Raw genomic sequence first — 25039 nt, forward strand, 5'->3', positions numbered from 1 at the left:
TGGGGATCTTGAGGAGAGAGGAGGAGGTGAGAGAGAGAATGGACCAGGAAGTAAGAAGGGATCGCCAGCCCGTTCGTTCAAGGACCCACCAAGGACCCATATGGGGATCTTGCTCTGGCAGTTCAAGATAAGATCAGTCAGCAAGGCTGTGGGATTTCCTTTTTCCAGCCCTGTTCAGCTCTGGGGGTTAGGGGCAGAGCAGGCAAGGTTAGACTTGCAAGGAAGAGTGTATGCAAGATGATTATATTGATGGGTTGTGAATTCTAAACTGGATAAGGAGGGAAGTGAGAAGATAAAGGGGAAAGACCTGGGTAGGATGGATGGGGTCAGGCCCATTGATCATTTTTGTTATTGTTTATTAATTTCTCTTATTGTGGTAAAATATATATAAGCCAGCGCTGGTGGTCTAAGTGGTTAAGATTCAGCTCTCTCACCACCATAGCCCACGTTTGTTTCCTGGTCAGGGAACCACACCACCCATCTGTCAGTTGTCATACTGTGGTGGCTGCCTGTTGCTGTGATGATGAAAGCTATGCCACCAGTATGTCACATACCAGCAGGGTCACCCATGGTGGACAGGTTTCAGTGGAGCTTCCAGACTAAGACAGACTAGGAAGAAGGACCTGGCCACCCACTTCTGACAAAATTGGCCACGAAAACCCTAAATAGCAGCAGAGCATTGTCTGATATAGTGCCAGAAGGTGAGAGGATAGCACAGAAAGACTGGGCAGGGTTCTGCTCTGCTGTACACAGGGTCGCTAGGAGTCGGAATTGACTCGAAGGCACTAATGACAAAAATATATGTAACATAAAATTTGCCATTGTAACCATTTTGAAGTTACAATTACATACAATGTAATTCAGTGAATATATACAATTCAGTGACGTTAATTACAGACAACGTTGTGCAACAATCACCACTGTCTATTTCCAACATTTTCTATTACCCTAAACAGAAACTTCATACCCAATAAGCAATAACTCGCCAGTCACCCATCCCGCCAGCACCTGGTAACCTCTAATCTACTTTCTGTCTTTATGAATTTGCCTATTTTAGATATTTCATACAAGTGGAATCATAGAATATGTGACCTTTTCTGTCAGGTTTCTCTCACTGGGCATAATGTTTTCAAGGTTCCTCCATGTTGTAGTATGTAGCAGATCCCCATTCCTTTTTAAAGCTGAATAGTATTCCATTGTGTGGATGGGCCATATCTTGTTTATCCGTTCATCAGTTGATGGACACTGGGTTGTCTGTACCTTTTGGCTGCGTGAATAATGCTGCTGTGAACGCTGGGGTACAATGATCTGTCTGAATCACTGTTTTCATTCTTTTGGATGTATACCTAGGAGTGGAATTGCTGAGGCATATTGTAACCTCTGTCTGGTTTTGTATGGCCCACAAACTAAGAATGGTGTGGGACACAAAATAAAGGCACCCCAAGATGTTCACGTCCTAATTCCTGGTACCTGTGAATAAATTTCCTTACACGGCAAAAGGGGGTTTGAAGATATGAGTAAGTTAAGGATCTTGAGATGGGGAGATTATTCTGGATTATCTGGGTAGGCCCAAGGTCATCATAAAAGGGAGACAGGAGGGGGCCGGCCCAGTGGCGTAGCGGTTAAGTTCGCATGCTCCGCTAAGGCGGTCCGGGGTTCACAGGTTCCGATCCCAGGCACGGACCGACGCACCACTTGCCAAGCCATGTTGTGGCGGCGTCCCATGTAAAGTAGAGGAAGATGGGCACGGATGTTAGCCCAGGGCCAGTCTTCCTCAGCAAAAAGAGGACGATTGGCAATGGACGTTAGCTCAGGGCTAATTTTTCTCACAAAAAAAATTTAAAAAAAGGGAGACAGGAAGCTCTGAGAAGGAGATGTGATGACAGAAGCAGAAGTTGGAGTGATACACTTTGAAGATGGAGGAAGGGGCCATGAGCCAAGGAATGTGGGCGGCCTCTAGAAGTTGGAAAAGGCAGGGAAATGGATTTTTCTCTAGAGCCTCCAGAAGGAACTAGCCTTGCTGACACCTTGATTCTACCCAAATTTTGGACTTCTGACCTCCAGAGAACACATATGTGTTGTTTTAAGCCACTAAGTTTGTGGTAACTTGTTACAGTAGCAATAGGAAACTAATACAAATAACTTTTACATGCCCTTTACAGAAAAGGTTTGCTGACCCCTAATTTGGCGCAAGCAGCTGATGGGGCCAGTCAGAGGTTGAGGATCTAAGTGATTGTGCTGAATACCCTGAGGGCTCCAGAGCGCACAGTGGACTGAGTTTAGGAGTTGGGAAGGGGAGAGAGAAGGGGTCAGACTAAGGGACATACAGAGCCTCTTGGGAATAAGGGACAGCCTGGAGTTTGGGGACTTCTTGTGCTTCTGCAGTAAAGAGGGGTAAGTGATGGGAGAGAGCAGGGAGTGGGGGCAGTGATGGTATTTCAGGCCTTGGTGGGACAGGAGCTGGCTGAGCCAGCGCAGGGGGGGTTGGGTTTGTGCATCTGAGACAGCCGAGGGCTTTCGATGACATGGCGATTGTGGCGAGGCCAGTCTGAGTGACAGCGTGCTCATAGGCAACCAGGCTCTGTCAAGGCAGCAGAAGAAAGAGCATTCATTCTCCCAGCTCTCATTCAAATATTCCTTCAGGAACTGTAGACATTGGTCAGTGTGTATAGTTATGTGGCCCTCTATCATATGTTGTCCCCCAGATGTCACCCTTTCCTGAGTACATTCCCTGTCCCCACAGCGAAGCCTTCCAGGGACTGTGATGTTAAGGGATCTGTACTTAGGGAAACTGCCCAACAGATTGCTTTAAGGATTGGAAAACATGCATGCAAAATTACTTGGCATCTACAAGGTGCTCGCAATATCTAACAACAAGATTTCCTAATAATAGCAGTAATCCTTGTTATTAGTATTTCAATTAGGAGGCTCTATTTGGGCGGAACCTCGAAGGCGGATGGTATTGGGAAAAGCGGTGGGCAGAAAGGAGGACATTCCAAGGCAGACGTGGTCTTCCTGAGCCAGGGGCCAACCCTCCAGGAGCCAGGGGAGGGGACAACGGAAGCTTGCCGCCACCGCGTACCTCCCTCCCTCCCGCGCCCCACGCCATCACCCCTAGGGTAGAGCGCACCCTGGCGGAGGAGCAAGTCCAGCACTGGCTTCGCCATGAATGAGAAGCTGCAGCCTTCTGCCTGCCCAGGCCACAGTGGGGCAGGCCTCCCGCCGTCCAGCCTCCCCGCGGACGGGGAAAGTGGTGGGGAGCACAGGAGGGGACCGGCAGCAGCCACCAGACCTCCCGGCCGCGCTGGCAGCCTGCCCCTGGGGCCGCTGCCGTCCTGGCCTGCCTCCACCGTTCCCTCCGCGCCAGGGCCCCTTCTTCCTAGGGCAGCCCCAGGATCCGAGGTGCCCAGCGCGCCCCCCTTTGCCCTCCCCTCTCCAGTTCTGGGATTCCCAGGCTCCGGAGCCCGGGCTGGGCGGCCAGTGGCGGTCAGCTGGGCAGGGAGGGCGGGAGGGAGGAGACTGGATGGCCTCCGATGTCGGCCCCAAGTTACATGTGGGAAGCGGTGGCTCTGACGCAAGTTTCCAGGGGGCCCTGGGCTCGGAGGGAGCGCGCCAGAGCGGCTCCTCTCCGAGCAGTTGCAATCGTGAAAAAGAAAAAGCCCCGAGCGGCACCCCAGGCCGCCTTTGCCGCCACCGGCGCCGCACGCCGGGCCCAGCTGCGCGGATCCCGCCCCCGCGGGCCGCCGAGCGCGCAGACCCTGCACCGGGCAGTCCCCACCGGACCCCGGGCGCACGGGTTGGGCTCCCTCTCGGTGGCTGGCCTTTTTTTTTTTTTTTTTTTTTTTTGCAACGCTTGCCAACCTGTCAGCTGATGGACCTCATCACCCATAGTGGCGCATGTAGCTCGGCCGCAGCTCGCTCCATTCACGCCGCGCCCCCCCAGCCGGCCCGCAGCCCCCGGCTTCTAGCGCCCGGGGGGAGGCCCGCAGACCCCGGCCGCCACCGGCCCCCGGAGGCCCGCGCCCCTCACGCCCCGGCCTCGAGCCGCCCGGGGGGCGCTGCAAATAGTCCTTTGTTTACATGCAATTCCTTACTCCGCGGAAGGAGGCCGGGGGAGTGCTGAGTTTTCACCAGCTGTTTCCCGCCTTGAAACAGACATCTGATCAGCTGCAAACACACACACACATACACACGCCCGGGGAGGCAGGCCGGAGAGACCTCCCTCCCGCCCCTCCCGCCCGCCTCCCTCCCCTCGCCGCCGCCGCCGCCAGCATCTGGGACCGGCCGATTCTGCACCTCCGTCCGCCGCTGCCCTTTGATTCGGATTTCCATCTTGCATTCTCCGGCGGACCGCGGGACCCGGCTCGTGCGGAGGAGGGGGGCCGATCGCTATGGAGTATTTTATGGTGCCCACTCAGAAGGTGCCCTCTTTGCAACATTTCAGGAAAACAGAGAAAGAAGTGATAGGAGGGCTCTGTAGGTGTGTACTCCTCCTCCCCCCCAACCCCTTTCCACGATTGCAGCCCCCGGCCAGCCCGCCCGGGCGGGCGCGCGTGTGCGCACGCATGGCCCGCGCTGCCGACCCCGCTCGCCTTTCTTAGCCGCCGGGGCGGCTGCAGCCCTGCTCTCCGGGCTCCCGCCACCCGGGGACCCTCCTCCCACGGAACGTGGGGGCCCCGAGCGTCCCTGGTCACTTTTGTCCGCTGCAGGCGGGCGAGTCGCGACGTTTGTAAATTGCAAACAGACCCACGTGGTTCTGCAGCAGTCCCGGCCATGCTTGGTGCTGGTGGCTTTCCCCCCCGCGCTTCCTCCTCCCCCCTCCTGCGGCGGCTTCCTTCCTCTCCCTCCTTCCTCGCTCTCTCTGGGCTCTCCCCTCCAAGGGGGCCTGGGGGGCCCGAGGCGCGCGTGGGGCCGGGGCGCGGTTGGCTACAATGCAGCCACGCCGCGGCTCCGTGCTCGGGGGGGGCGGGGAGCCGGGTGGTGTGCGTGTTTGCAGGCGGCGGGGCTGCAGCGGGGTCGGACGGCGTGCTCGCGTGGGGATGCGGGGGGTGGGCGGGACCCGAGGGGCCGGCGCGGCCGGCCGGGGGCGCCGCGGATCCGGGCACGTTGGCCGCGGGTCGCTCGCTAGCTGCCCGCGCCCGGGCGCTGTTTACTAGCGAGGCCTGGACGTGACTCTGCAGCCCTCTTGGAGTAGGCGGACCTCGGCGCGCCGCCTCGCGGGAGCTGTAGTTCTGCGCGCCCCACCGGTGCGGCATTGTGGGAGTTGTAGGCGCGCCCGGGCCACGCTTTCCCGGCACAAAGCTCGGCCCCTGCGAGCCGGATGGGCGAGGCAGGCCGGGTTGGGGGGCTTTTTGGGGAGGGGGCGCCAGAGGCCGCCCCTAGCTTCATGAGGCCGCTATCCGTCGCACGTGGGTCTCCGCTGAAAACTTTCTCATTCCACGCCCCTCCCCCCAGCCATAAACGGAAAGCCTCCGGTCTCCTAGCCGGGTGGGTGGGTGGTCCAAGGTCCGCAGCCCTCCCCAGGAGCCAATTTCTAAGTTTGGCCCGGGTTGCTCCAGATCCACTGTTTGCCAAAGGGTGACGAGTTCGCGCCCCCTGCACCCAAATCACCGCGTGCGCTTGTTAAAATGCACATGCTGGCAACTCCGATCGCTCGGAGAAGGGCCTGGGCATCTGCATATTGAACACAGTCCGCGGATGGCGGTGCTGAATGGGGGGTTCTTCTGCGTGCCCAAGTTTGGGACCTGCGGCCCCTTTTCTGCCGCGCTGCTCTAGAAGCGAAATGGCTCCCCAGGGCTGGGGCCACGTGCTCCGCTGCCCCGGGCGGGCAGGGCGGGCAGGCAGGGCGGCAATTAAGGGAGGAGGAGCCCTGGGCGGTGTGGCCCAGGCTGGTGGACACTAGGGGCTGCAGAAACCAGGTTTGGGGAAGGTTGCTGTACACACACACACCCGCCCTAGAACTCCCACCTTAACGACTCTCCAGTTCAGGGGGGATGGGCCAGGGTGGTCAGCACCCAGCAGGGCTGCCCTGAGTGCTAGCCCTTCCAGAAGGTCCACCTGGAGGCCCTAGCTGTAATAGGTTAAAAAAAATATGGAGCTCTTAATATGTTCTAGGGACTCGTTTTGCTAGATTTTTCTCACTGAATGGTAACGATCTTCCTCTGAGTTAAGTGGCTTTGTGATTCCTGTGTGGGAGGAGGACACAGTCTTGGGAAGAGACCAGCTACAGCAAGTAGTGGGGCTGGCCCTTGAACGCTGAGCCTCTGCTCTTACCTGGAGCTGCTGGTTGCTCAGAGGTGGGCTGGGCAGTGGGGAGGTGGGTTGAGCCGTTCCAGATGCTGGAAAGAACATTCCAGGCCTGATCCTGGGCAGGCTTGGCACCCTGGGGCCGTGTGGCCCCCAGGCCTGGGCCTTGGCTGAGTCCTCTCTGGGCTCCTAGGACTCTGCCTTCACTCTGCCTCTGGCCCAAGCTCCCCTTCAGAGGAGTCCTGCTGTCCCCCAGGGGCTAAACACTCCAGGGTTGGGCATGAAGATGTGCTCAGCCTGCCCGGCTGCAAGACACTTGTCAGCCTATGCACTGGGTACTGAGTTGGGGTCTCTGGATTTGTTCATTCTCAGCAGGGGCTGTGGGGGAGGTGGGAGACCTGTTGAGGATGGAGTGTGTAGGTTGGGAGAGACCTTCTGGCTGGCTGGACTCATTTCTCAGGCTGGCTGACTTTGTTCCATCCCTCAGCGTCTAGCAGGGCTCCTTGCCTCTCCCCTCCATCTCCCAGACCTACCAGAGGGGGCTGTACTCTACAGTGGCCACAGTTGTGTACCCCCCCACGCCCACCCACTGCAGAATAGCACCCGCACAAGCTATGTCACCTAACTGCTCTCACCTCTGTCAAATGGAGCACCTGTGAAGTGTGGCTGTGTGTATGGAAAGTGCCTGGTAGCTGTTAAAATGGCACTCAAACTTGTAGAAGCAGGAGCATGGTGGTCTTAAAGAGTTTACCTACTGCCTGTGGTGGGGGGAAAGAGAGCAGCTCCCTCAGAAGGAGTTAGCGAACACTTAGGAGCTTTGGAGGGGGTGTTGGGTCCCTGATCCCGGATTTATGAGGCACCTACTTTGTGCTGGGATCGAAGATACCACAATGAACCAGAACTGGCCTCTGTCCTAAGAGCTGAAAGTCTTATGGTGCTAAAGGGTCTTGTCAGCCCTCTGAGATTCCTGGGTTTTCCTGGATTCCTGGGTACAAACTCTGGAAAAACAAGGCTTCCTGTTTTCCTCAGTCTCTCTCTCTCTCTTTTTTTCTCCTCCATCTCTTTTAAACTTCACCACCACTAGGCAGTATTCCCCCTTTTACAGATGGGGAAACTGTGGCTTCAAGAGATGAAGTGGCTAAGCTTGGAGTTCCACAGCTAATATGCAGGGCTGGAGTTTGCACTTGAACCCAGTGCAGGGCTCCTCTGAGGGGCGGGAGAAGCCGTGGGGAGGGAGTGTTGTTGATGGGAATAGCCTGGACATGGTGTGTTCTGGGACTGAGGGCAGGGTGGCAGGCTGGAGTGTGGAGGGGTGAGGGCCCCAGGCTGCTTCAGTACCTGCTGCAGAGAGAAAGAGAGCACCTTGGGCATCTTGGTGAGGGTCGTCTTCCCTCCTGTACTCCTTTTGGGGTATGGGAGAAATCCCGTGTGGGCTCTCCTACCTCTGACTGTGTAATGTTGAATGGCCAGGGTGTGAGTGACTTCAGGACAGTGTGAAATGAGACTTCTCACTGGCTAATTTGAGGCAGGAGCTGGGCAGGGGGATATTGGGACAGAGGATACCCAGGGCCCTTGGCCTGGGTGGGAGGACAGGTACAGGTCAGGATCTAGACTTGAAGAGCATGCACCCTGCTCCTGAGCCCTGCTTGGGATGCCCGAGTTATTCCTAGGGAGTTATCTGGGGGTACTCTGGTAGTGAGCTGGCAGCTGTGGTCTTGGCACCCATGGCTGATACCCAAACTGTTCATTGGCCAGTGGCTGCCCAGCCCCAGGAGACGGGCTGTTGGAGGGCAGTCAGGGAGGGAGAGATGCAAGAGACACTTGTGTCAGTGGCCCTGGCCACCTTCACTGCTCCCCTGAGGGGTCTGAAGTTGATGTGGAGGGGGTGGAGGACCTTACAATTACTGTAAATCATGTTTATTTCTGCAAAACTCAGAAAGAAATGTAAGAAACTTTCAGGCATTTGCAGGAAAATCCACTTTATCAAGTACAGTATCAGCTGGAAATTCTAATTAGCCGCCCTTTATAGGAACCCCTGGTTGTCCATGATTCCACCAATCAGAACCTCTGGTTAGCCACGATTCCACCAATGAGAATCCCTGGTTAGGCAACGTTCCACCAATCAGAACCCCTGGTTAGTCTGCATTCTATTAAAGAAACTGTCAGCTGGTACTTCCAGGGCTATTTAAGTGATTTATAGTTGAAGGTCTTGGTGGCAGCCCAAGTCTCCATGAGGAACTGTACATTGGGGTGAAGTCTGTTTTCTGGGACTTAAGTCTTCATTGGGTTAGCCAGCAGCTTGTTGCTGAACCAGGAAGCTGGGTTGATGGACTTGGTGGTGAAGGAGACAGGATGGAACATTTGAGAGAGCCAGGATGAGCAGGCCCCTGCTCCCCACCTGGGCGCCGGACCCTTCCTTCTAGAAACTTCAGGGCTAGGGCTTTCAGGCCTGGAGTCCTATGGTCTCCTTTCGTCTCCCCAGCTCGTGGGCATCCTTGGGAGAAGTGAGGGGCTGAAGGTCAGCTCCCTAGGGCTGAGGTTTCATGGGCAGGAAAGCCACCTGGCTGGGTGGCAGGTGTGCCCTGAGCCCTGGCTTGGGCTGAGGGAGTTGGTGGGACTTGGCTGGGAGGAAGTAGGGGCTGGGAAGTGCAGAAGGTGCCTTGCAGTTGCACCCTGCTCTGCCCGCCTGTCATGGTGTGACATTGGACAAGTCACTTAGGTCTGGGCTTCGTCCCATCGTTGGCGAGGAGGGGCACACACAAGGCTCTGGTAAGCAGTGGGTGGTGTGTGTAAGCTGTCAGCAGAGGGCGCCATCAGCAGGGGGAGGAGAGCTTGAGTTTTGGCGTCTGCAGGCGCCTGCTGCGACCTGGTCTGGCTGCCTGACCTTCGGCATGTCACTTCCCCTCCCAGGACCCTGGAGTCCTCATTGTCACACAGCCACCAGGCTGGGTTTCAAACAGGGAGAAATGTCAAAGCGTTCTGTAAATGATAATAAGAGCTAACACGATGGCAATGCATACATGTGCTTGGTCCTTCCTGCAGGGGTAACTGTCACCTGTCTGTTGGGGCGTCCGGCTCTGTGGGATGATGCAGAGCCCACTCTGCTCTGTGGCCCGAGACCTCTCGGGGTAAGCGCAGGGCTCTGGGGTCAGAGTTCAAGTCCCAGCCCTACCAGTTGCTGTACCTGTTCCCTTCCCAAGCCTCTGTGTCCTCATCCCACGGGAATCCTGAGGCCATATAACCCAGAGGAAGACTGTGACAATTCACTGGGATAATCCCAGCAAAGAGGTCCTGAACACATTCTTAATAGAACTCAAGACTATTTTTGTATTTATTACTCTGTTGCTAGGCCCTCCAGGTGGGCCTTCTGGGAGGGCCCACACTCAGGGTGGCCCAAGGGTGGGAATGGGGCTCCTTTTTGACCCCTCACCACTCTGGTCAGCTCTGGCCTTTGGTTATCACAAGGAGGGACCCAGGGACTGGGTGAATCCCAGAATCTCTCCTGAGGGGGACGGGGATGCTCCCAGTCAGATGTCAGGCACGGGTGGCTGGGCTTCCTGTGGACATCTCTCCCCATCTCTCTTTAATCCACCCACCGCAGAGGTCTGGAGGGCGCTGCCAGGCCCAGGAGCCTGCGCTCCATTCTAATCTCCCCAAAGGGCAGGCAAGCGGCTGCATATCAGGTCCCTGACCCTCATCTTCTCCTTTTCTCGGTCCAGCCACCCCTGTCACCCCCACTGTAGGGCAGGGAAACTAGGAGAAGTGAGGTGCCCCTGGCCCAGAAGTGGGGGTAGCAGATGCCTGGCTGTCTAAAACCATGTCCTTCCCGCTCTGAGCCCTAAGTCCCATCTGTAAAGTGGGGGTTGTGTGCCCCCTTTCCAGCGCTGGCATTCCAAGGCCCTGTGAAGGACCTGCACCCTGGGGTAAGGGACCAGGGAGGCCCTGGGGGGGATGTAGAGGAGAGGGCCTGTCTGTGGACCCCCAGCAGTGGCTGATGTGGGGCCTGCTCCCAGCCCACCCCCAGCTGACCACCCTCTGTCGGGAGAGGAGGCCGAGGCACAGGAAGGGCAAGGACGAGTCCGGGGGTCCCGCAGTAAGCTGAGGTGGGACAGAGGGGGCCGGCCGGGGCAGGGGTGGGGCAGGACTGTCTTCAGCTGTTGCAGATGTGTTCTCTCCTGGGTTTGTGAGCAAACTCCTTTCTGCCTGGGGATGGGCATGGAGGCGTGGGCACCTCCTTGAGCCCAGGCTCCCCCATCAATGGAACAAGGCTGCCCAGAGTCCTTTCCCCATTCCCCACCCAGGTCACCCCAGGAGGGCCCCTCAGAAAGAAGCCAGGGCTGTGGCTTTGGGTGGGGCTGGTGGCCTCTTCTGGGAGCCCAGCATCTGGAAGCCATCAGGCCAGGGGCGGGGGCAGTTGCACGAGAGGGCTGGGAAGGGGGGCATGCCTCCTCCAGGCCACACACAGGCCCACCCCTTGGGAGCAGTGGCGTTGGGCCCACAGGCCCTGCTGCTGTCTCTGCCTCCCGCCAACGCCTCTTGGCCCTCGGCCTCGCCCCCTTCCGCTGGCTGCCTTCTCTCTCACCCCACGGGCTGCCGCTCCTGCAAGATGCAATCACATAATATGCAATAACATTGCCCACTGTATGTTGGGAGCCTCACTTCCCTGGCACAGGGTGGGCCTGCCTCTTGGAGTGGGTGGGCTTGAGGGAGAACTGTCCCCAGGGGTGGTTGGCCTGGTGTCCCCTTCCAGGAGTGAATGGTACCTGTCTTGTCTTTGAAATCTTAGCACAGGGTGCCTGGGGCTGGACTGGGGTTTGCGTAGGAGTTGGTGGCTGGAGATGTGGCTGGGGATGGGAAGGGAGGAGGGACATCTTCCTTGGTCCTCAAGCCTGTGACACTGAAGGAGGGGTCCAGGTGCATAGCAAGGAGCTCAGAGGCGTCCCAGGAGCAGGTGTCTCTAATTATCATCTGGGGCCACCTGCATCAGAATCACAGGGATTCTGGTTAGCCATGCAGGTGTCTGGGCCCCACCTAGAACTGCTGGCCTGACACTGGGCCCAGGACCTGGGGTCTGCACGCTTATTTTGACACATAGGCATCCCTGAGCAGGCTACTCCATCACCTCCTGATCTGCTGGTATCAGACAGATTTGGTATCTTTTGCAGTGGGAGGGATGCAAATTACACTCAGGGCCCTCTAGAGATGAACTGTAAATATGGGCCCATTGGGGGCAGGGCACAGAGGGTGCCTAGCCTGAGCGTGTCCCTGTCCTCCCCTACAGCCTTGCCAACATTCCACTGACCCCTGAGACTCAGAGGGACCAGGAGCGGCGGATTCGGCGGGAGATCGCCAACAGCAACGAGCGGAGGCGCATGCAGAGCATCAACGCGGGCTTCCAGTCCCTCAAGACCCTCATCCCCCACACAGATGGAGAGAAGCTCAGCAAGGTGGGCGAGGGCTGGGAGGGCTTCCTGGGGGAGGTGGTGGGCTCAAGCGGGAAGAAGGAAGTGAGCTTCGGCAGACACTGCCAGCCCGGGCCCCTGACTTGTCCCTCCCACCCTCAGGCAGCCATTCTCCAGCAGACAGCTGAGTACATCTTCTCCCTGGAGCAGGAGAAGACCAGGCTCCTGCAGCAGAACACGCAGCTCAAGCGCTTTATCCAGGTAGCATGCTGTGGAGGCCTCCCGTCCCCTCAGCACCCTGCCCTCCTCCTGGCTCCCTCTCCCTGGCATGGGCTTATCCCCAGCCCAACCACTGGCCTGGGACTCGGATGTGCCTGCAGGTCCCATCTTCCCCACTGACCTGCCCACTTCAGGCACGTGCCTTCCTGCCTGGGCTTCAGTTTACCCATCTGTCAAGTGCAGTGACGTGGGCTCTGGAAGGAACTGGATGACTTTTGGAAAACAAGTCCCTTCTGCCTCTGTTTCTGGCCTTTGGCCATTTGTTGGATTTGCAGAATGGGGCTCCCTACTGCTGGTGCACCTGGGTTTGACAGCTTTGGGGGCTGCGATGGAGCCTCCCCTCTTCCCCGTTATTGGTGATGGTGTCAAGGTACACTCACCAACCCCTTGGGGTCCCTAGGAGCTGAGCGGCTCGTCCCCTAAGCGGCGGCGGGCGGAAGACAAGGATGAGGGCATTGGCTCGCCGGACATCTGGGAGGATGAGAAGGCGGAAGACCTGCGGCGGGAGATGATTGAGCTGCGGCAGCAGCTGGACAAGGAGCGCTCAGTGCGCATGATGCTGGAAGAGCAGGTGAGGCAGGCGGGATTCCAGCTGGCTCTCTTCCTTGCCTCCCGTCCCTACTTCTGTTGAGCAGTAATTTACAGGGGTGCCTGAAAACTGTGCCAGGCCTAGGAGTGGGGGGGTCCAGTGGGGAGCAAACCAGATGGGTCCCTGCCCGCAGGGGTCTCTGTCTGCATAGGGTTGGGGGAGATTAGTCAAAGGATGTCACACTGTAAAAATGCAGCTGTGACAAAGGCCATGCACCAGCCCTGGGCATCAGGAGGGGGATTCAGGCTGGTCCTGGAGGGGCTGCCCCACGGCTTCTCCGTGGAAGTGACTTGAGCCGAGCTTGGGAGGTCGAGTCTCACCGTTAATCAGGCAGAGAGGGGAGAACAGTGCTCCAGGTAGAGGGAACAGCAAGGGCAAAGAAAGGCCTGGGGGCTGGAGTGAGCACCTCGTCAGGGAGGACAGGGCAGGAGAGGAGATGAGTCATGGTGGCCTGGCGCTATGGTCGGACTTTGGTCTCTACCCCAGGTGTCTACCCTGAGGGTGGCCGGCTCATGACAGGGTTTCAGCAGGAGTGAATGGCCTGCTTTGTGAAGGATAGAGCATGGAGAGGTGGACCTCATCCAACCTGAGGCCCTGCACTGCAGGAGGCGCCAGGGTGTGGTCTGGGTCCTGCCCTGAACCTGCTGCTCCACCCCTAGGTGCGCTCGCTGGAGGCCCACATGTACCCGGAAAAGCTCAAGGTGATCGCACAGCAGGTGCAGCTGCAGCAGCAGCAGGAGCAGGTGCGGCTACTGCACCAGGAGAAGCTAGAGCGAGAACAGCAGCACCTGCGGACCCAGGTGAGCAGGTGGTGCCCAGGAGGGGCTCTCAGACTCAGCGTCGGTGCTCTGGGTGTCCAGCAGGGCAGACCCAGGGCCTAAATTGTATTAATGCAGGCATTCCTGGTTTCCAGGTGTCTTGCATACTTTATTATATTGAATCCTTTCCTATATAGCAACCTTTCGAGGCCTGAGCTGTGATTACTGGTTTACTGATGAGGAAATTGAGGCACAGAAAGGTTAAATAATTTGCTACCCAAGATCCTCGGTGATTTGAACCCTGGTTGTCTAAATTCAGAGTCTAAACCCCTGACCACCACTGTATTTATTAGATGTTGAAGTGCTTGCTTGGTGCTGGAGAGTGAAGGGGCTGCAGGATCTTGGATGGCTGGAAGCCCCTCTCTAGGCTGCCTGTTTTTTGTTTCTTTAAATAAGAGAGGTGGGGGGGGATCACACACTGGCCTGCCCCCTGTGAGCGAAGGAGGTCAGTGGGCTGGGGTGGTTGGCAGAGGCTCTCTCGAGAGGCATTGTGCAGAGGGAGATGGTTTGGGAGGGCTGGCCCACGCCCTCTGGGATGGACGGAAGGGAAGTGGCAGCTCCCACAACGTTTGGAGAAAGACTGAGGGCCTCTGCCCCGCAGCTCCTGCCCACTCCAGCCCCCACCCACCACCCCACGGTGATTGTGCCGGCGCCGCCGCCCCCTCCCTCCCACCACATCAACGTTGTCACCATGGGCCCCTCCTCGGTCATCAACTCTGTCTCCACGTCGCGGCAAAATCTGGACACCATTGTGCAGGTACCTGGCTTGGGGAGGGGGCAGCACGTGGGGTCGTCCTCTGGGAACAGGCCATTTGGAGGAGATTAGAAAGTGGAGGACTAAAGGGGTTTGAGACAGGGCTTGAGCACTGGGGGCAGAAGGTCTGGAAGCCGGATGGGTCTCCATCCCTGGGTCTTCCTCTGTGTATCTAGGGTGGGAGGTGCCTATGTGGAGAAGGGGAGGGGCAGAGAGAACACCCAGTTCCTTCCCTCCACGTGGGGTTCCCTGAGGGGGCTCTTTGCTCTTGGAGCCCTCTGCTTTCAGAGTCCTTGCATCCAGCTCTTGGGTTGATCCAGAACTTGCTGTCCCCTCCATCTCCCAGGACCTGGGATGGGGGTGGAGGTGGCAGTGGTGGGGAGGGTGACAGTTAAGCTTCCTACAGAGGAGGAAGAAACGAGATGATCCGCCTTATGGGTCAAGCCCAAAGTCACTGCTGTGCCCAGCCTTGGGTGGGACCCCTTGGGAGACCCAAGGGCATCACAAATAAAGAAATAACCAAACCAAAAAAGCCCATCAACTCCCAGAACTTGGCACATAAACCTAGCAAACTGAATAATAAAGTTAAAAACAAAGACATAAGGGTACAGGCCGTCTTTGAAATATCGAAATAAACGGAAGCCGCCTGTGACTTCCACGCAGCCCTGCGCTGTCATCTCCTGGAAGGGGTTTTTCAGCTCAGCAGAGGGGTTCCTAAAGTTTGCTTCCCCTGCTTCTGGCCGGCGGCTCGGAGCTTTGCCAGGCTTACTTCTGGACCTTTCCGGGGTGTCTGTGTGTGTTGGGGAGGACAGTGGGTTCCCGCGTGGCCCCAGCCCTCCTCAGCGCAGCCTGTGCCCCCAGGCGATCCAGCACATCGAGGGCACCCAGGAAAGGCAGGAGCAGGAGGAGGAGCAGCGGCGGGCGGTCATCGTGAAGCCGGTCCGCAGCTGCCCCGAGGCGCACGCCTCCGACACCGCCTCCGACTCGGAGGCCTCGGACAGCGACGCCATGGACCAGGGCCGGGAGGAGCCGGCGGGGAGCGGGGGGCTTCCCTGACCACCCTCAGCCCTCCTCTCCCGTCTGGGGGCTGGAGGGGGCCAGGGCAGCAACAGGGAGAAACGCGGGCGCACGACTGAGGAATTTTTACAAAATTACGACGTCATTTGGGTCTCTTTTATGACCTCTTTTTCAATACTGTAAATCGACCTTTGAGTGATGCCACCCAACCCGAGGTCCCGGAGGCTGGGGTGGCAGGAGCGCGTGGGAGCGCCGGGACACCTGGGGCTGGGCCTCCGCCCGGGCTGGGGGAGCTGACGCTGGGGTGCCTGGCCCCTCTCCGACAAAAAGCATTTTTTCATTTAAACATGTTTTTAAGAACAGGGGAAATCAAACAAAACCCCAAGGTATTTCTGCCCTCCCCAGAGCCAGTCCTATGACCGTCAGTTTTTAACTCCCCTCCCCCTCCTCTTTTTGGGTTTCTTCTTTCTCCTTTAAGCACTTACCTGGGTGGGGGTCTGGTTGGGTTGGGGGTCCGGGGGGTCTACTTTGCTTCTCGGTTGGGATTTGCTGCTGCCCTTCTCCCCTCCCCACCCGTCTCAGCACTAGGATTCGCCACTCTCCACCGCCACCCAGCCCCCACCTCTCCCTCCAGTGTCCCATCTTCAACTCCCAAAAATGTCTTTGTCTCTCTCGTTTTGTTTGTTGTTGGTTTTTTTTTTGGATTTGTTTTTTGTTTTACAATTTTGAGGTCTTTGTGTTCAAGGAGAAGCTATTATATTTTGTTAAGAAAGTGGGGGGAAAAAAACCAAGAGGCCACTGTGCCTTTATAAAGAAACAAAATAAAGTTTGTACTTTGTTTTTTAGATTCTGTCTCTTCCTGGGTGCGTGCTGTCCTGAGGAACTGGGGAAGGCTTCCTGGGGTGGGGGGGTGCTATTTGGGCCCAGTAGAGGGGCCTGGATGTGGGCAAGCATGAGTCCCCCAACTTGTGTGTGGTGTTGCAATGAGAAATCGGGGTTCTCACATTTCTTGGGATTACTCCGGGGTATTCTGCAAAGACGGGAGATGGTGTTGGGGGTGGGATGAGTGGCTCTTAACTCCTCCTTGGTGAGAGGCAAGGAGAGAATGTACAACCAGGCCACAGGTTCCTATCTCCTAGAGAAGGGACATAGGATGTTCAGGAGTCCTGGTTGATCCCTAGGCTTTGCCACTTGCTCTGCTTGTGGAACCTCCTTGAACCTCACTCTCCTCATCTATAGGAGGGAAGGGAGGGGCCGGCCCGTGGCTTAGTGGTTAAGTGCGCGCGCTCTGCTACTGGTGGCCCGGATTCGGATCCCGGGCATGCACCGACGCACCACTTCTCCGGCTATGCGGAGGCAGCGTCCCACATATAGCAACTAGAAGGATGTGCAACTATGACATACAACTATCTACTGGGGCTTTGGGGGAAAATAAAAAGAGGAGGATTGGCAATAGATGTTAGCTCAGAGCCGGTCTTCCTCAGCAGAAAGAGGAGGATTAGCGTGGATGTTAGCTCAGGGCTGATCTTCCTCACACACACACAAAAAAGGAAGGGAGCACTCCTTCATGGTGTGGTGTTTAAGAGCTCAGGTCCTGGAGTTGGTCTGCCATCAGTTCCACCTTGGGCAAGCCACTTGATCCTTGAGCCTCAGATTCCTCTTCTGAAGGTTGGGAACCATAATGGCACAAGGGCGTTGCATCTTATTGGGGATGTGGGTGGTCCTTTAAATCCCTTAGTCCTCCGTGACCAGAGACCAATTTACAACATGTCCCTCTCTGCCTGCTTTTCCTCATGCTCACACTGTGACAGGTACGTGAGGCCAGAGGCCAGAATGGAAGAACAGCCAATTCACATCACACTCCACGATGAATGCCTCCAGACACGAACTCGAATTGAAAGGCAGGCAGGAGCGTGTGTTTTTCTTTTTTTTTTTTATAATTTATTTATTTATTTTTCCCCCAAAGCCCCAGTAGACAGTTGTATGTCATAGTTGCACATCCTTCTAGTTGCTGCATGTGGGACGCGGCCTCAGCATGGCCGGAGAAGCGGTGCGTCGGTGCACGCCCGGGATCCGAACCCGGGCCGCCAGCAGCGGAGCGCACGCACTTAACCGCTAAGCCACGGGGCCGGCTCAGCGTGCGTTTTTCTTTTAGAACTTTTAATATATTTTTTATAGGTGAAAAAATTAACCATTTTCAAGGGACCAGCGGCCAGCCCACTGGCGCAAGCGGTTGGGTGCGCACGCTCTGCTTTGGTGGCCCGGGGTTCACGGGTTCGGATCCGGGATGTGCACCGACGCACCGCTTGTCACGCCATGCTGTGGTGGTGTCCCAGATACAGTAGAGGAAGATGGGTGCAGATGTTAGCTCAGGGCTAATCTTCTTCAGCAAAACGAAAAGAGGAGGATCAGCATCAGATGTTAGCTCAGGGCTGATCTCCCTCACACACACACACAAAAGATAAAGGGAACAATTCAGTGGCATTTAGTACATTCACAACGTTGTGCCATCATCATCTCTATCTAGTTCCAAAACATTTCCATCACTCCAAAATGAACCCCTTACCATTAATCAGTCTCTCTGCATTACTTTCTCCTCCCAGCTCCAGGCAACTACCAATCTGCTTTCTGTTTTTTATATTTTAAAAAATTAAAGTGTAATTTACATTCGGTAAAATTCACACTTTTTAGTTTTTGGTTGTGTGAGTTTTGACAGATGCATACAGTGGTGTAACCACCACCACAATCACGATATCCATTAATTCCCTTTTCTCCCATGTTCCCGGATACCCCTTTATGATCCACCTGACAACCACTAATCTATCCTCTGTTCCTACAGTTTTGCCTTTTCCAAAATGTCATAAAACGGAACCATACAATATTTAGCCCTTTGAGTCTGGCTTCTTTCACTTAGCATTATGACTGGAATTTTCTCTCTTTTTGACTATATTTAGCTAAATTTCTGCGCCTCTTGAGTGGTGGGGCTTTGCTAGGATCTGGGCGGGGACGCCCCTTTCCAAGGCCAGCAAAGCGACCCCTTTCGGTCAGGCGCAAGGCGTGCCTGATGGGCTCCACGCAGTTCCAAAGAGGATCAACAGAGGGCGCTGTGGGCCCAGCACGCTCGGCCTTTGCAAGGGTGTAGGCTCCGCCTCCTTCCGGTGCCCGCGAGACTGCTCAGTTCCTATAGGCCAGCGGTGGGATCTGGGGGCGGGGCCTGGGAAATTCCCCCCTCCCCAAATCTGCGGTGGCGCGTCACTGGACCGTAGGCAGTCTCACCAGCAGACGGCGGAAGTCAGGGGCGAGGCCGCGGCCCCACCCTTCCCGGACACCCCGCCCCGCCCCCTCGGCGCGCATGCTCCTTGGCGCCTCAGGCCGCCTCTCGCGCGCTCCCGCAAGCACGCTCGTCTGGCCTCTCGCCGGCCGCTGTCCAGGCTCCGCGCCGGGCGCCCGCGCGCCCTCACGCACGCGCACGCAAACGCCGCAAACGTGCGGCTCCCGCGCGCCCTCCGCGCGGAGTCGCTCGCTGACTTGCTCCCGCGGCTGCCGAGGACGCGCGGTGCAGGGTCCCGGGTGGTGGAGCCCGCGCTGCCCCAGGGAAGTCCGGCGCGCCACACACACGTGACCTAGGAAGGTCCAGAGGCCGCAGTAAAAGGAACAGGTGACATTAATTTTAACACATTTCCCTTTAACCCACAGTGTCCGAAGCACTGTCGTTTTAGCACAGGTGATGAATGTACGAAACTACGCACGACGTATCTCGTTCTTTCCTTCCTGTCGAGCCTGGGAACCCGGGGTGCGTCTTGCCCTGGCCACACCTCCGCGGGGCGGCGCGGGTCCGGGGTCAGCAGCCACGCGTGGGCCGGCGCGGGTCCAGGCCTCGGGGGCCAAAGGGAGCCAGGCCGGGTTGTTAGAAAGAGCATCCACACTGGTCTGGGAGGAGGAAGTGGAGAAGGTGTGGAAACGGGATCGCAGAGGACTTCCGAGTCATGCTAAGGAGCTTGGATTTTATTTTTTATGAAGGGGTTGGGAGAGGCATGGTCAACTCAACGTTCAACAAAACCTGTTTTAAAAACCTTTTTACTGAAGAAGTATAACATCCACTCAGAAGAGGGTGGTTAGCTGAAGTGTTTAGCTCTGAATTTTCACAAACTGAATATACACCTATGTAGCCAGCATCCCACCAACCCCTTAAGTGGTTTATTTTTTTTAAATTTTAGGGGCCTGTCCCATGGCTGAGTGGTTAAAAATTCTGGGCACTCCGCTTCAGAGGCCCTGGGTGGCGGGTTCCCATCTCTGGCTCAGATCGGCGCCACTCGTCAGCCATGCTATGGCTGCGACCCACGTAGAAAATAGAGGAAGATTGGCACAGATGTTAGCTCAGGGTGAATCTTCCTCAGCAAAATAAATGAATAAATAAAATTTTTAAAAATTTTGAAATAATTATAGAAATGTACAGGGTAGTCCTATGCACCCTTCACCCAGCCTCCCCCGGTACTAAAATTTTGCATACCTATGAAGTACAACGTGGAAACAAGGTCATTGCTGTTGGTGCAGTCCACAGGGCTTATTCAGATTTTACCAGTTTTACATGCTTCCACTTATGTATGAGTGTAGACAGTTCCGTATAATTTTGCACCTGCAGTATATGAAAATTCAAGTTGCTCTGCATCCTCACGAGCACTTGATATTGTCAGATTATTATATTATTTTGGGGGTTTTTAGCCATTCTGGTAGGTGTACAGTGGAATCTCACCATGGTTTTAACTTCTCTCACCATAGATTAGTTTTGCCTATTTTAGATTTTCATACAAATCATACAGTATATATATATGTATTTTGTCTGACTTCGTTTGCTTCACATAATTCTCTGAGATTCATTTATATTTTTGTGTATATACTAGCAGTTTGTTCAATTTTATTGCTAAGTATATTCCATTGTATGAATATACCACAGTTTGTCCATTCGACTAGGAATGGACATTTGGGTTGTTTCTAATGTATGGTTATTATGAATATATTTTAGTAGCTGCTATCTCCCGGACAGATTCTGCCAATTTCCCCTCTTGCCACGTGTCAGGTGCTACAGTGACCGTGGAGAAGATACATCCTAAGCATGTGCCATTGACCTTTTTTGCTGGTTGTTTCTTTGGGAGGGGGCTGGGCATTCCTGGTTCCTCCTGGCCTCCCCTGCCTGATTTTAAGGGTTTCATTAGGGATAAACCTCATAGAAATGTACGTCTGCTCTGATGTTCTCAAGCATGGTTGCATTACACCATGTCCTCTTCATGAAGATCCTCAAAAGAGATTCCTGTCGAGTCTCAGTAGCAGAAATAATTTCACTTCTCTGGAGCAGTTGGTTTGTTCTTATTTTAAGGACACCGTGAATTGGGCAAGTGACTAATTTGCACACATGTGAAGGACTTACATATCTGGTGCTGTTTGCTTTTTTTTTTTTTTTTTGTGAGGAAGATCAGCCCTAAGCTAACATCCATGCTAATCCTCCTGTTTTTTTTTGCTGAGGAAGACTGGCCCTGAGCTAACATCTATTGCCAATACTCCTCCATTTTTTTCCCCAAAGCCCCAGTAGATAGTTGTATGTCATAGTTGCACATCCTTCTAGTTGCTGTATGTGGGACGCAGCCTCAGCATGGCCGGAGAAGCGGTGTGTCGGTGCGCGCCCGGGATCCGAACCCGGGCCGCCAGTAGCGGAGCACGTGCACTTAACTGCTAAGCCACGGGGCCGGCCCTGGTGCTGTTTGCTTTTGTATTAGCCTTGCCAATGACTGCATTCTGGGTGCCCTCCTTTGTGTGTGTTTCTTCTGCTGTTACTTCCAATTCTTGCTCTGTTGCTGTACTTATGAATACTTGGGAACCATCTTTGTGCTTTTCTGGCACAGGGTGGGTCATAATAAATAAATAAGTGCCCCTTGTGGCTTGATTTGGGGCATCTTTGGCAGCAGAGCAGTGGCCTCGGCTCTGTGAGATGTATGAAGGGCTGGCTAGTGGAAGGGGGGCCTTCCTGTGACCTTGGCCTCCTTAGCGGGTGGTTGACTGGCCTCAGACCAGTATGTAAAGCACATGCAAATCCTCCAGCTGCCTCTTGGAACTGGCTGGCCGCACTGTCCTTAGCCTCAGATTTTTGTTGGCTCTGGCTCCACCGTGTCCCCCCCAGAGCCCATCTTACTGTCCCTTCTTTATCCAGCTGCCTCTCTGTGCTTTCTTGGATGCTCCTGTCCGTGTGGCATTTGTCTTTGTCACTCTGTGTCCAGTTCTGCCTGCCCTGTCATGCCCTACAAGGCCTGGGCTGGGGTGGGGTTAGCACCATCCCTCCCTGCCTTGGTCCCCCCTCTTCTCTTGCCCTGCTGAGTTGCAAGTTTCTTCTGTTGATTGACAAGGGCGTGTGCTGACCAAGAGGACGTGGTAGGACTAGGGGCTGTGGGGCAGGACTGGCCCTAATCTGGCAGCTGTAGAAAGGAATGAGCTCCCCAAACCGGCTCTCCCCCCACCACACTGTTGGTGTTGAAAAAGGAGCAAAGAGTGACAGCTGCAAAGTTTCCTGAATTAGGGGGCCTAAGCCACAGGTTGCCCCAGGGTGCGGCCTGTCTTGGTGGACAGCCTCAGGATTGAATTAAAGGGGAAATGGGGAAGTGATTCGAGAAGGCCGCAGGTGCTGTACCCATACCAGACATTAGTTAGTCTCTCTCACATTGCATCTCGTCCTGTAGGGGATAAAGAGGAAGCTCTGAAAATTCTGGTTGCAAAGAGGATTAGCGAAAATCTCCTGTTCCCTTGTAGAAAGAAGGAAATGTCAGTGGGGCTGGACAGGCACTGAGGGTTAGTGGGGAGCTGCTTGTTTGGGGTCAGGGTAGAGGCAGTCTCCCTTCTCCAGGGGACCCTCGTGGTGCATGTCCCTGGCTTTGGGTGGGAAGTTGAGGTGGCAGGTGGGGAGATCTGGAGCACTGTGGCTAGTTCAGGGCCTCACATTGTATTCAAAACAGCAGAGCTGGTGCTCTTTGGTAGTGAGCTCCCTGTCACTGGAGGTATTCACACGGAGGCTGGATAGCTATCTGTCAGAGTTATTGTGGGGATTCCTGCACTGTGTAGGAATTTGGGTCCTTCTAAGGCAGATGATCTGTAATTCTTAAGATAAATGGAAAGGGCTGGCCCCGTGGCTTAGCAGTTAAGTGCACGCACTCCGCTGGCGGCCTGGGTTCGGATCCCGGGCGCGCACCTGCGCACCGCTTCTCCGGCCATGCTGAGGCCACGTCCCACATACAGCAACTAGAAGGATGTGCAACTATGACATACAACTATCTACTGGGGCTTTGGGGGAAAAAAGGAGGAGGATTGGCAATAGATGTTAGCTCAGGGCCGGTCTTCCGCAGCAAAAAGAGGAGGATTAGGGGGCCGGCCCGGTGGCGCAAGCGGTTAAGTGCGCGCGCTCCGCTGCGGCGGCCCGGGGTTCGCTGATTCGGATCCCGGGCGCGCACCGACGCACTGCTTGGTAAGCCATGCTGTGGCGGCGTCCCATATAAAGTGGAGGAAGATAGGCACCGATGTTAGCCCAGGGCTGTCTTCCTCAGCAAAAAAAAAAAGAGGAGGATTGGCGGATGTTAGCTCAGGGCTGATCTCCTCACAAAAAAAAAAAAAGAAAAAAAAAAGAGAAAAAAGAGGAGGATTAGCATGGATGTTAGCTCAGGGCTGATCTTCCTCACACACACCCACACACACACACACACACACACACACACACACAAAGATAAATGGAAAAATACTCTCGACGGGGGTTACTTGCTGTGCTGTGTTCGTGTCATCTGTAGAACAAATCCAGACTCAGAGGCCTGCATTGTCAGGGTCTGACTCGGTTTTCCCAGCCCCTCGAGGAACTGTTTGAGGTGTGGATTGATCTAGCAAGTCAGCTGCCAAAGAGGGACTGAACTGCAGGAACTGTGTGCCAGGAACTAGAAAATTCTAGGACCTGGTGAAAGGGGCCTTTGGCTTTTCATAGCATCTCCCCACCCTACCCCCACCATCACCTGCTCTTCATGCTTTGTGATAATTCAGTGAGCTGCATACTCACAATCATGTACTTTCTAGCATGTGGGTTACCATCAATGAAAAGTCCAAATCTCTGAACCTCTAGCATCTTGTGTGTCTCTCACAGCAGCTCTGTGGGGTCGGCCACGCTGGAGGGGACCTGGGTTACCCAGGCGCACACATGTGTGCTCTGAGCTCTGCCCTATGTGTTTTCTCTTCCAGAGGACAGGTGGAGGGTCCTTGACAGGAGCACTTCAAGAGGAGCAGCCCTCTGAAGTGAAGGAGAAAAAACAAAAAGAGGCGGTGTGAAGAGACCCACCTCCAACGCTGCCCTGAGACCCTCACTGAAGTGGCTGGGACAGGCTGTAGCTAAGGCCCCCTTTCCTTTGCAGCCCCACCTTCCCTGGAGTCCGACCCTCCCGTGGTTGTCCCTGCTGTTGGAAGCGCTTTCTCCCCAAGGACATCACTTACTGGATAAAGCCCTCATTGATTATTTATTTATTTTTTTTTTAAAGATTTTATTTATTTATTTTTTCCCCCCAAAGCCCCAGTAGATAGTTGTATGTCATAGCTGCACATCCTTCTGGTTGCTGTATGTGGGACTCGGCCTCAGGATGGACGGAGAAGTGGTGCCTCGGTGCGCGCCCGGGATCCGAACCCGGGCCACCAGCATCGGAGCGCGTGCACTTAACCACCAAGCCACGGGGCCGGCCCCCTCATTGATTTTTGGGCCTGACACGTGCAGGGACACTGGACATGGTCCTGAGACAAGGACGAGGGCCAGGCTGGACGTGGACAGTGAGAGGCACAGGGAGTGCTTCCTGAAGAAACCAGCGAGGCCTGGGGTCAGGAGGAGCTGATGTGGGGTGGAGGTGGGGCCACCTCCTCAGAGGACGTCTGCCCCAAAGTCGTACCCAGACTCAGACTTTCTGGGTAAGAAGGGAAGGAAATAGTTCGTGTGCTGTCCCATCCTGAGTACCTTGTCTCTGCTCGAAACCTGGAAGGGATGGGGTGCTCACTTGCTCATCAACCGACCGGTTCCTCTGCTGGGAGCTTGAAAATTCTTTACATTGAGCTAGAACGTGTCTCCATATAGCCCTCACCCATCAAATCCAGCTTTTCCCTCAGGAACCACACAGAACAAGCTGAATGTTTCTTTCATGTGGCAACACTTTAGCAATTGAAACATAGCTGTCAGGTCCTCTGTGTTGGTCTGCTTGGGCTGCCATAACAAATACCATAGACTGGGTGGCTTAAGGAACAGAAATTTATTTCCTCATGTTTCTGGAGGCTAGAAGTCCCAGGTCAAGGTCCATCAGGGTTGGTTTCTGGTGAAAGCTGTTTTCCTAGTTTGCAGACGGCCACCTTCTCTCTGTGTCCTTACATGGCCTTTCCTTGGTGTGTAGACACAGAGGGAGAGAGCGAGCTCTCTCTGGTGTCTCTCCTTATAAAGACACTAATCCTATTGGATCAGGGCCCTACCCTTATAACCTAATTGAACCTTAATTACTTCCTTCCTCCAAATACAGTCACACTGGGGGTCAGGGCTTCAATATATGAATTTCGGGGGGACACATGCATTCAATCCATAACATCCTCCAAGTAAACATTAGTGACCATGGCATTGACTCACCAGTTCTGGAGACCTCAACTTATTCGATAGGAGAAAGTTTTCTAGGGATATACTTCTTCCCCCTTCTAAGAAACTCCTCTTCTCCCACATTCCCCCAGGCACAGGGCTCCTAGGCTCAGATCTCTAGTAACCCCTGCTGCGAACCTGTCATACCTTTGCCCAGGGGCATCCTTCCAGGCTCGGAACCTCCACTTGAAGCAGCCGGGTATAGGAAAACCCACGTCTGCAAAGCACTGATATGGGTGATCCTTTACCAAAGGATAG

At 55.2% G+C, this 25039-nt stretch overlaps 1 protein-coding gene across 2 annotated transcripts; it reads left to right on the forward strand.

The window, feature by feature from the left end:
- Positions 1–4212: 4212 nt before the first annotated feature.
- Positions 4213–15950, forward strand: TFAP4 (transcription factor AP-4). 2 transcript variants are annotated; one of them, XM_058570163.1, is made up of 8 exons: positions 4416–4480; positions 9289–9374; positions 11528–11693; positions 11811–11909; positions 12328–12498; positions 13176–13316; positions 13936–14091; positions 14950–15950. In XM_058570163.1, the coding sequence occupies exons 2-8, from the start codon at positions 9331–9333 to the stop codon at positions 15142–15144; spliced, it is 972 nt and encodes a 323-aa protein (XP_058426146.1). In that variant the 5' UTR covers positions 4416–4480; positions 9289–9330; the 3' UTR covers positions 15145–15950. The 2 variants fall into 2 exon arrangements, with proteins under 2 accessions (XP_058426145.1, XP_058426146.1); XM_058570162.1 differs by lacking the exon at positions 9289–9374 and having other exon boundaries at positions 4213–4480.
- Positions 15951–25039: the final 9089 nt, after the last annotated feature.

Source organism: Diceros bicornis, chromosome 26 (genome assembly GCF_020826845.1).
Source record: "Diceros bicornis minor isolate mBicDic1 chromosome 26, mDicBic1.mat.cur, whole genome shotgun sequence".
Lineage (NCBI taxonomy): Eukaryota > Metazoa > Chordata > Mammalia > Perissodactyla > Rhinocerotidae > Diceros > Diceros bicornis.

Excerpts from the sequence above, each read along its gene's own strand:
- TFAP4 (XM_058570162.1), top strand. The coding sequence starts at position 4,392 with ATGGAGTATTTTATGGTGCCCACTCAGAAGGTGCCCTCTTTGCAACAT. Across the intron at positions 13,317-13,935 it reads AGCAGCACCTGCGGACCCAG|CTCCTGCCCACTCCAGCCCC; the intron begins GTGAGCAGGTGG and ends TCTGCCCCGCAG. Across the intron at positions 14,092-14,949 it reads ATCTGGACACCATTGTGCAG|GCGATCCAGCACATCGAGGG; the intron begins GTACCTGGCTTG and ends CTGTGCCCCCAG.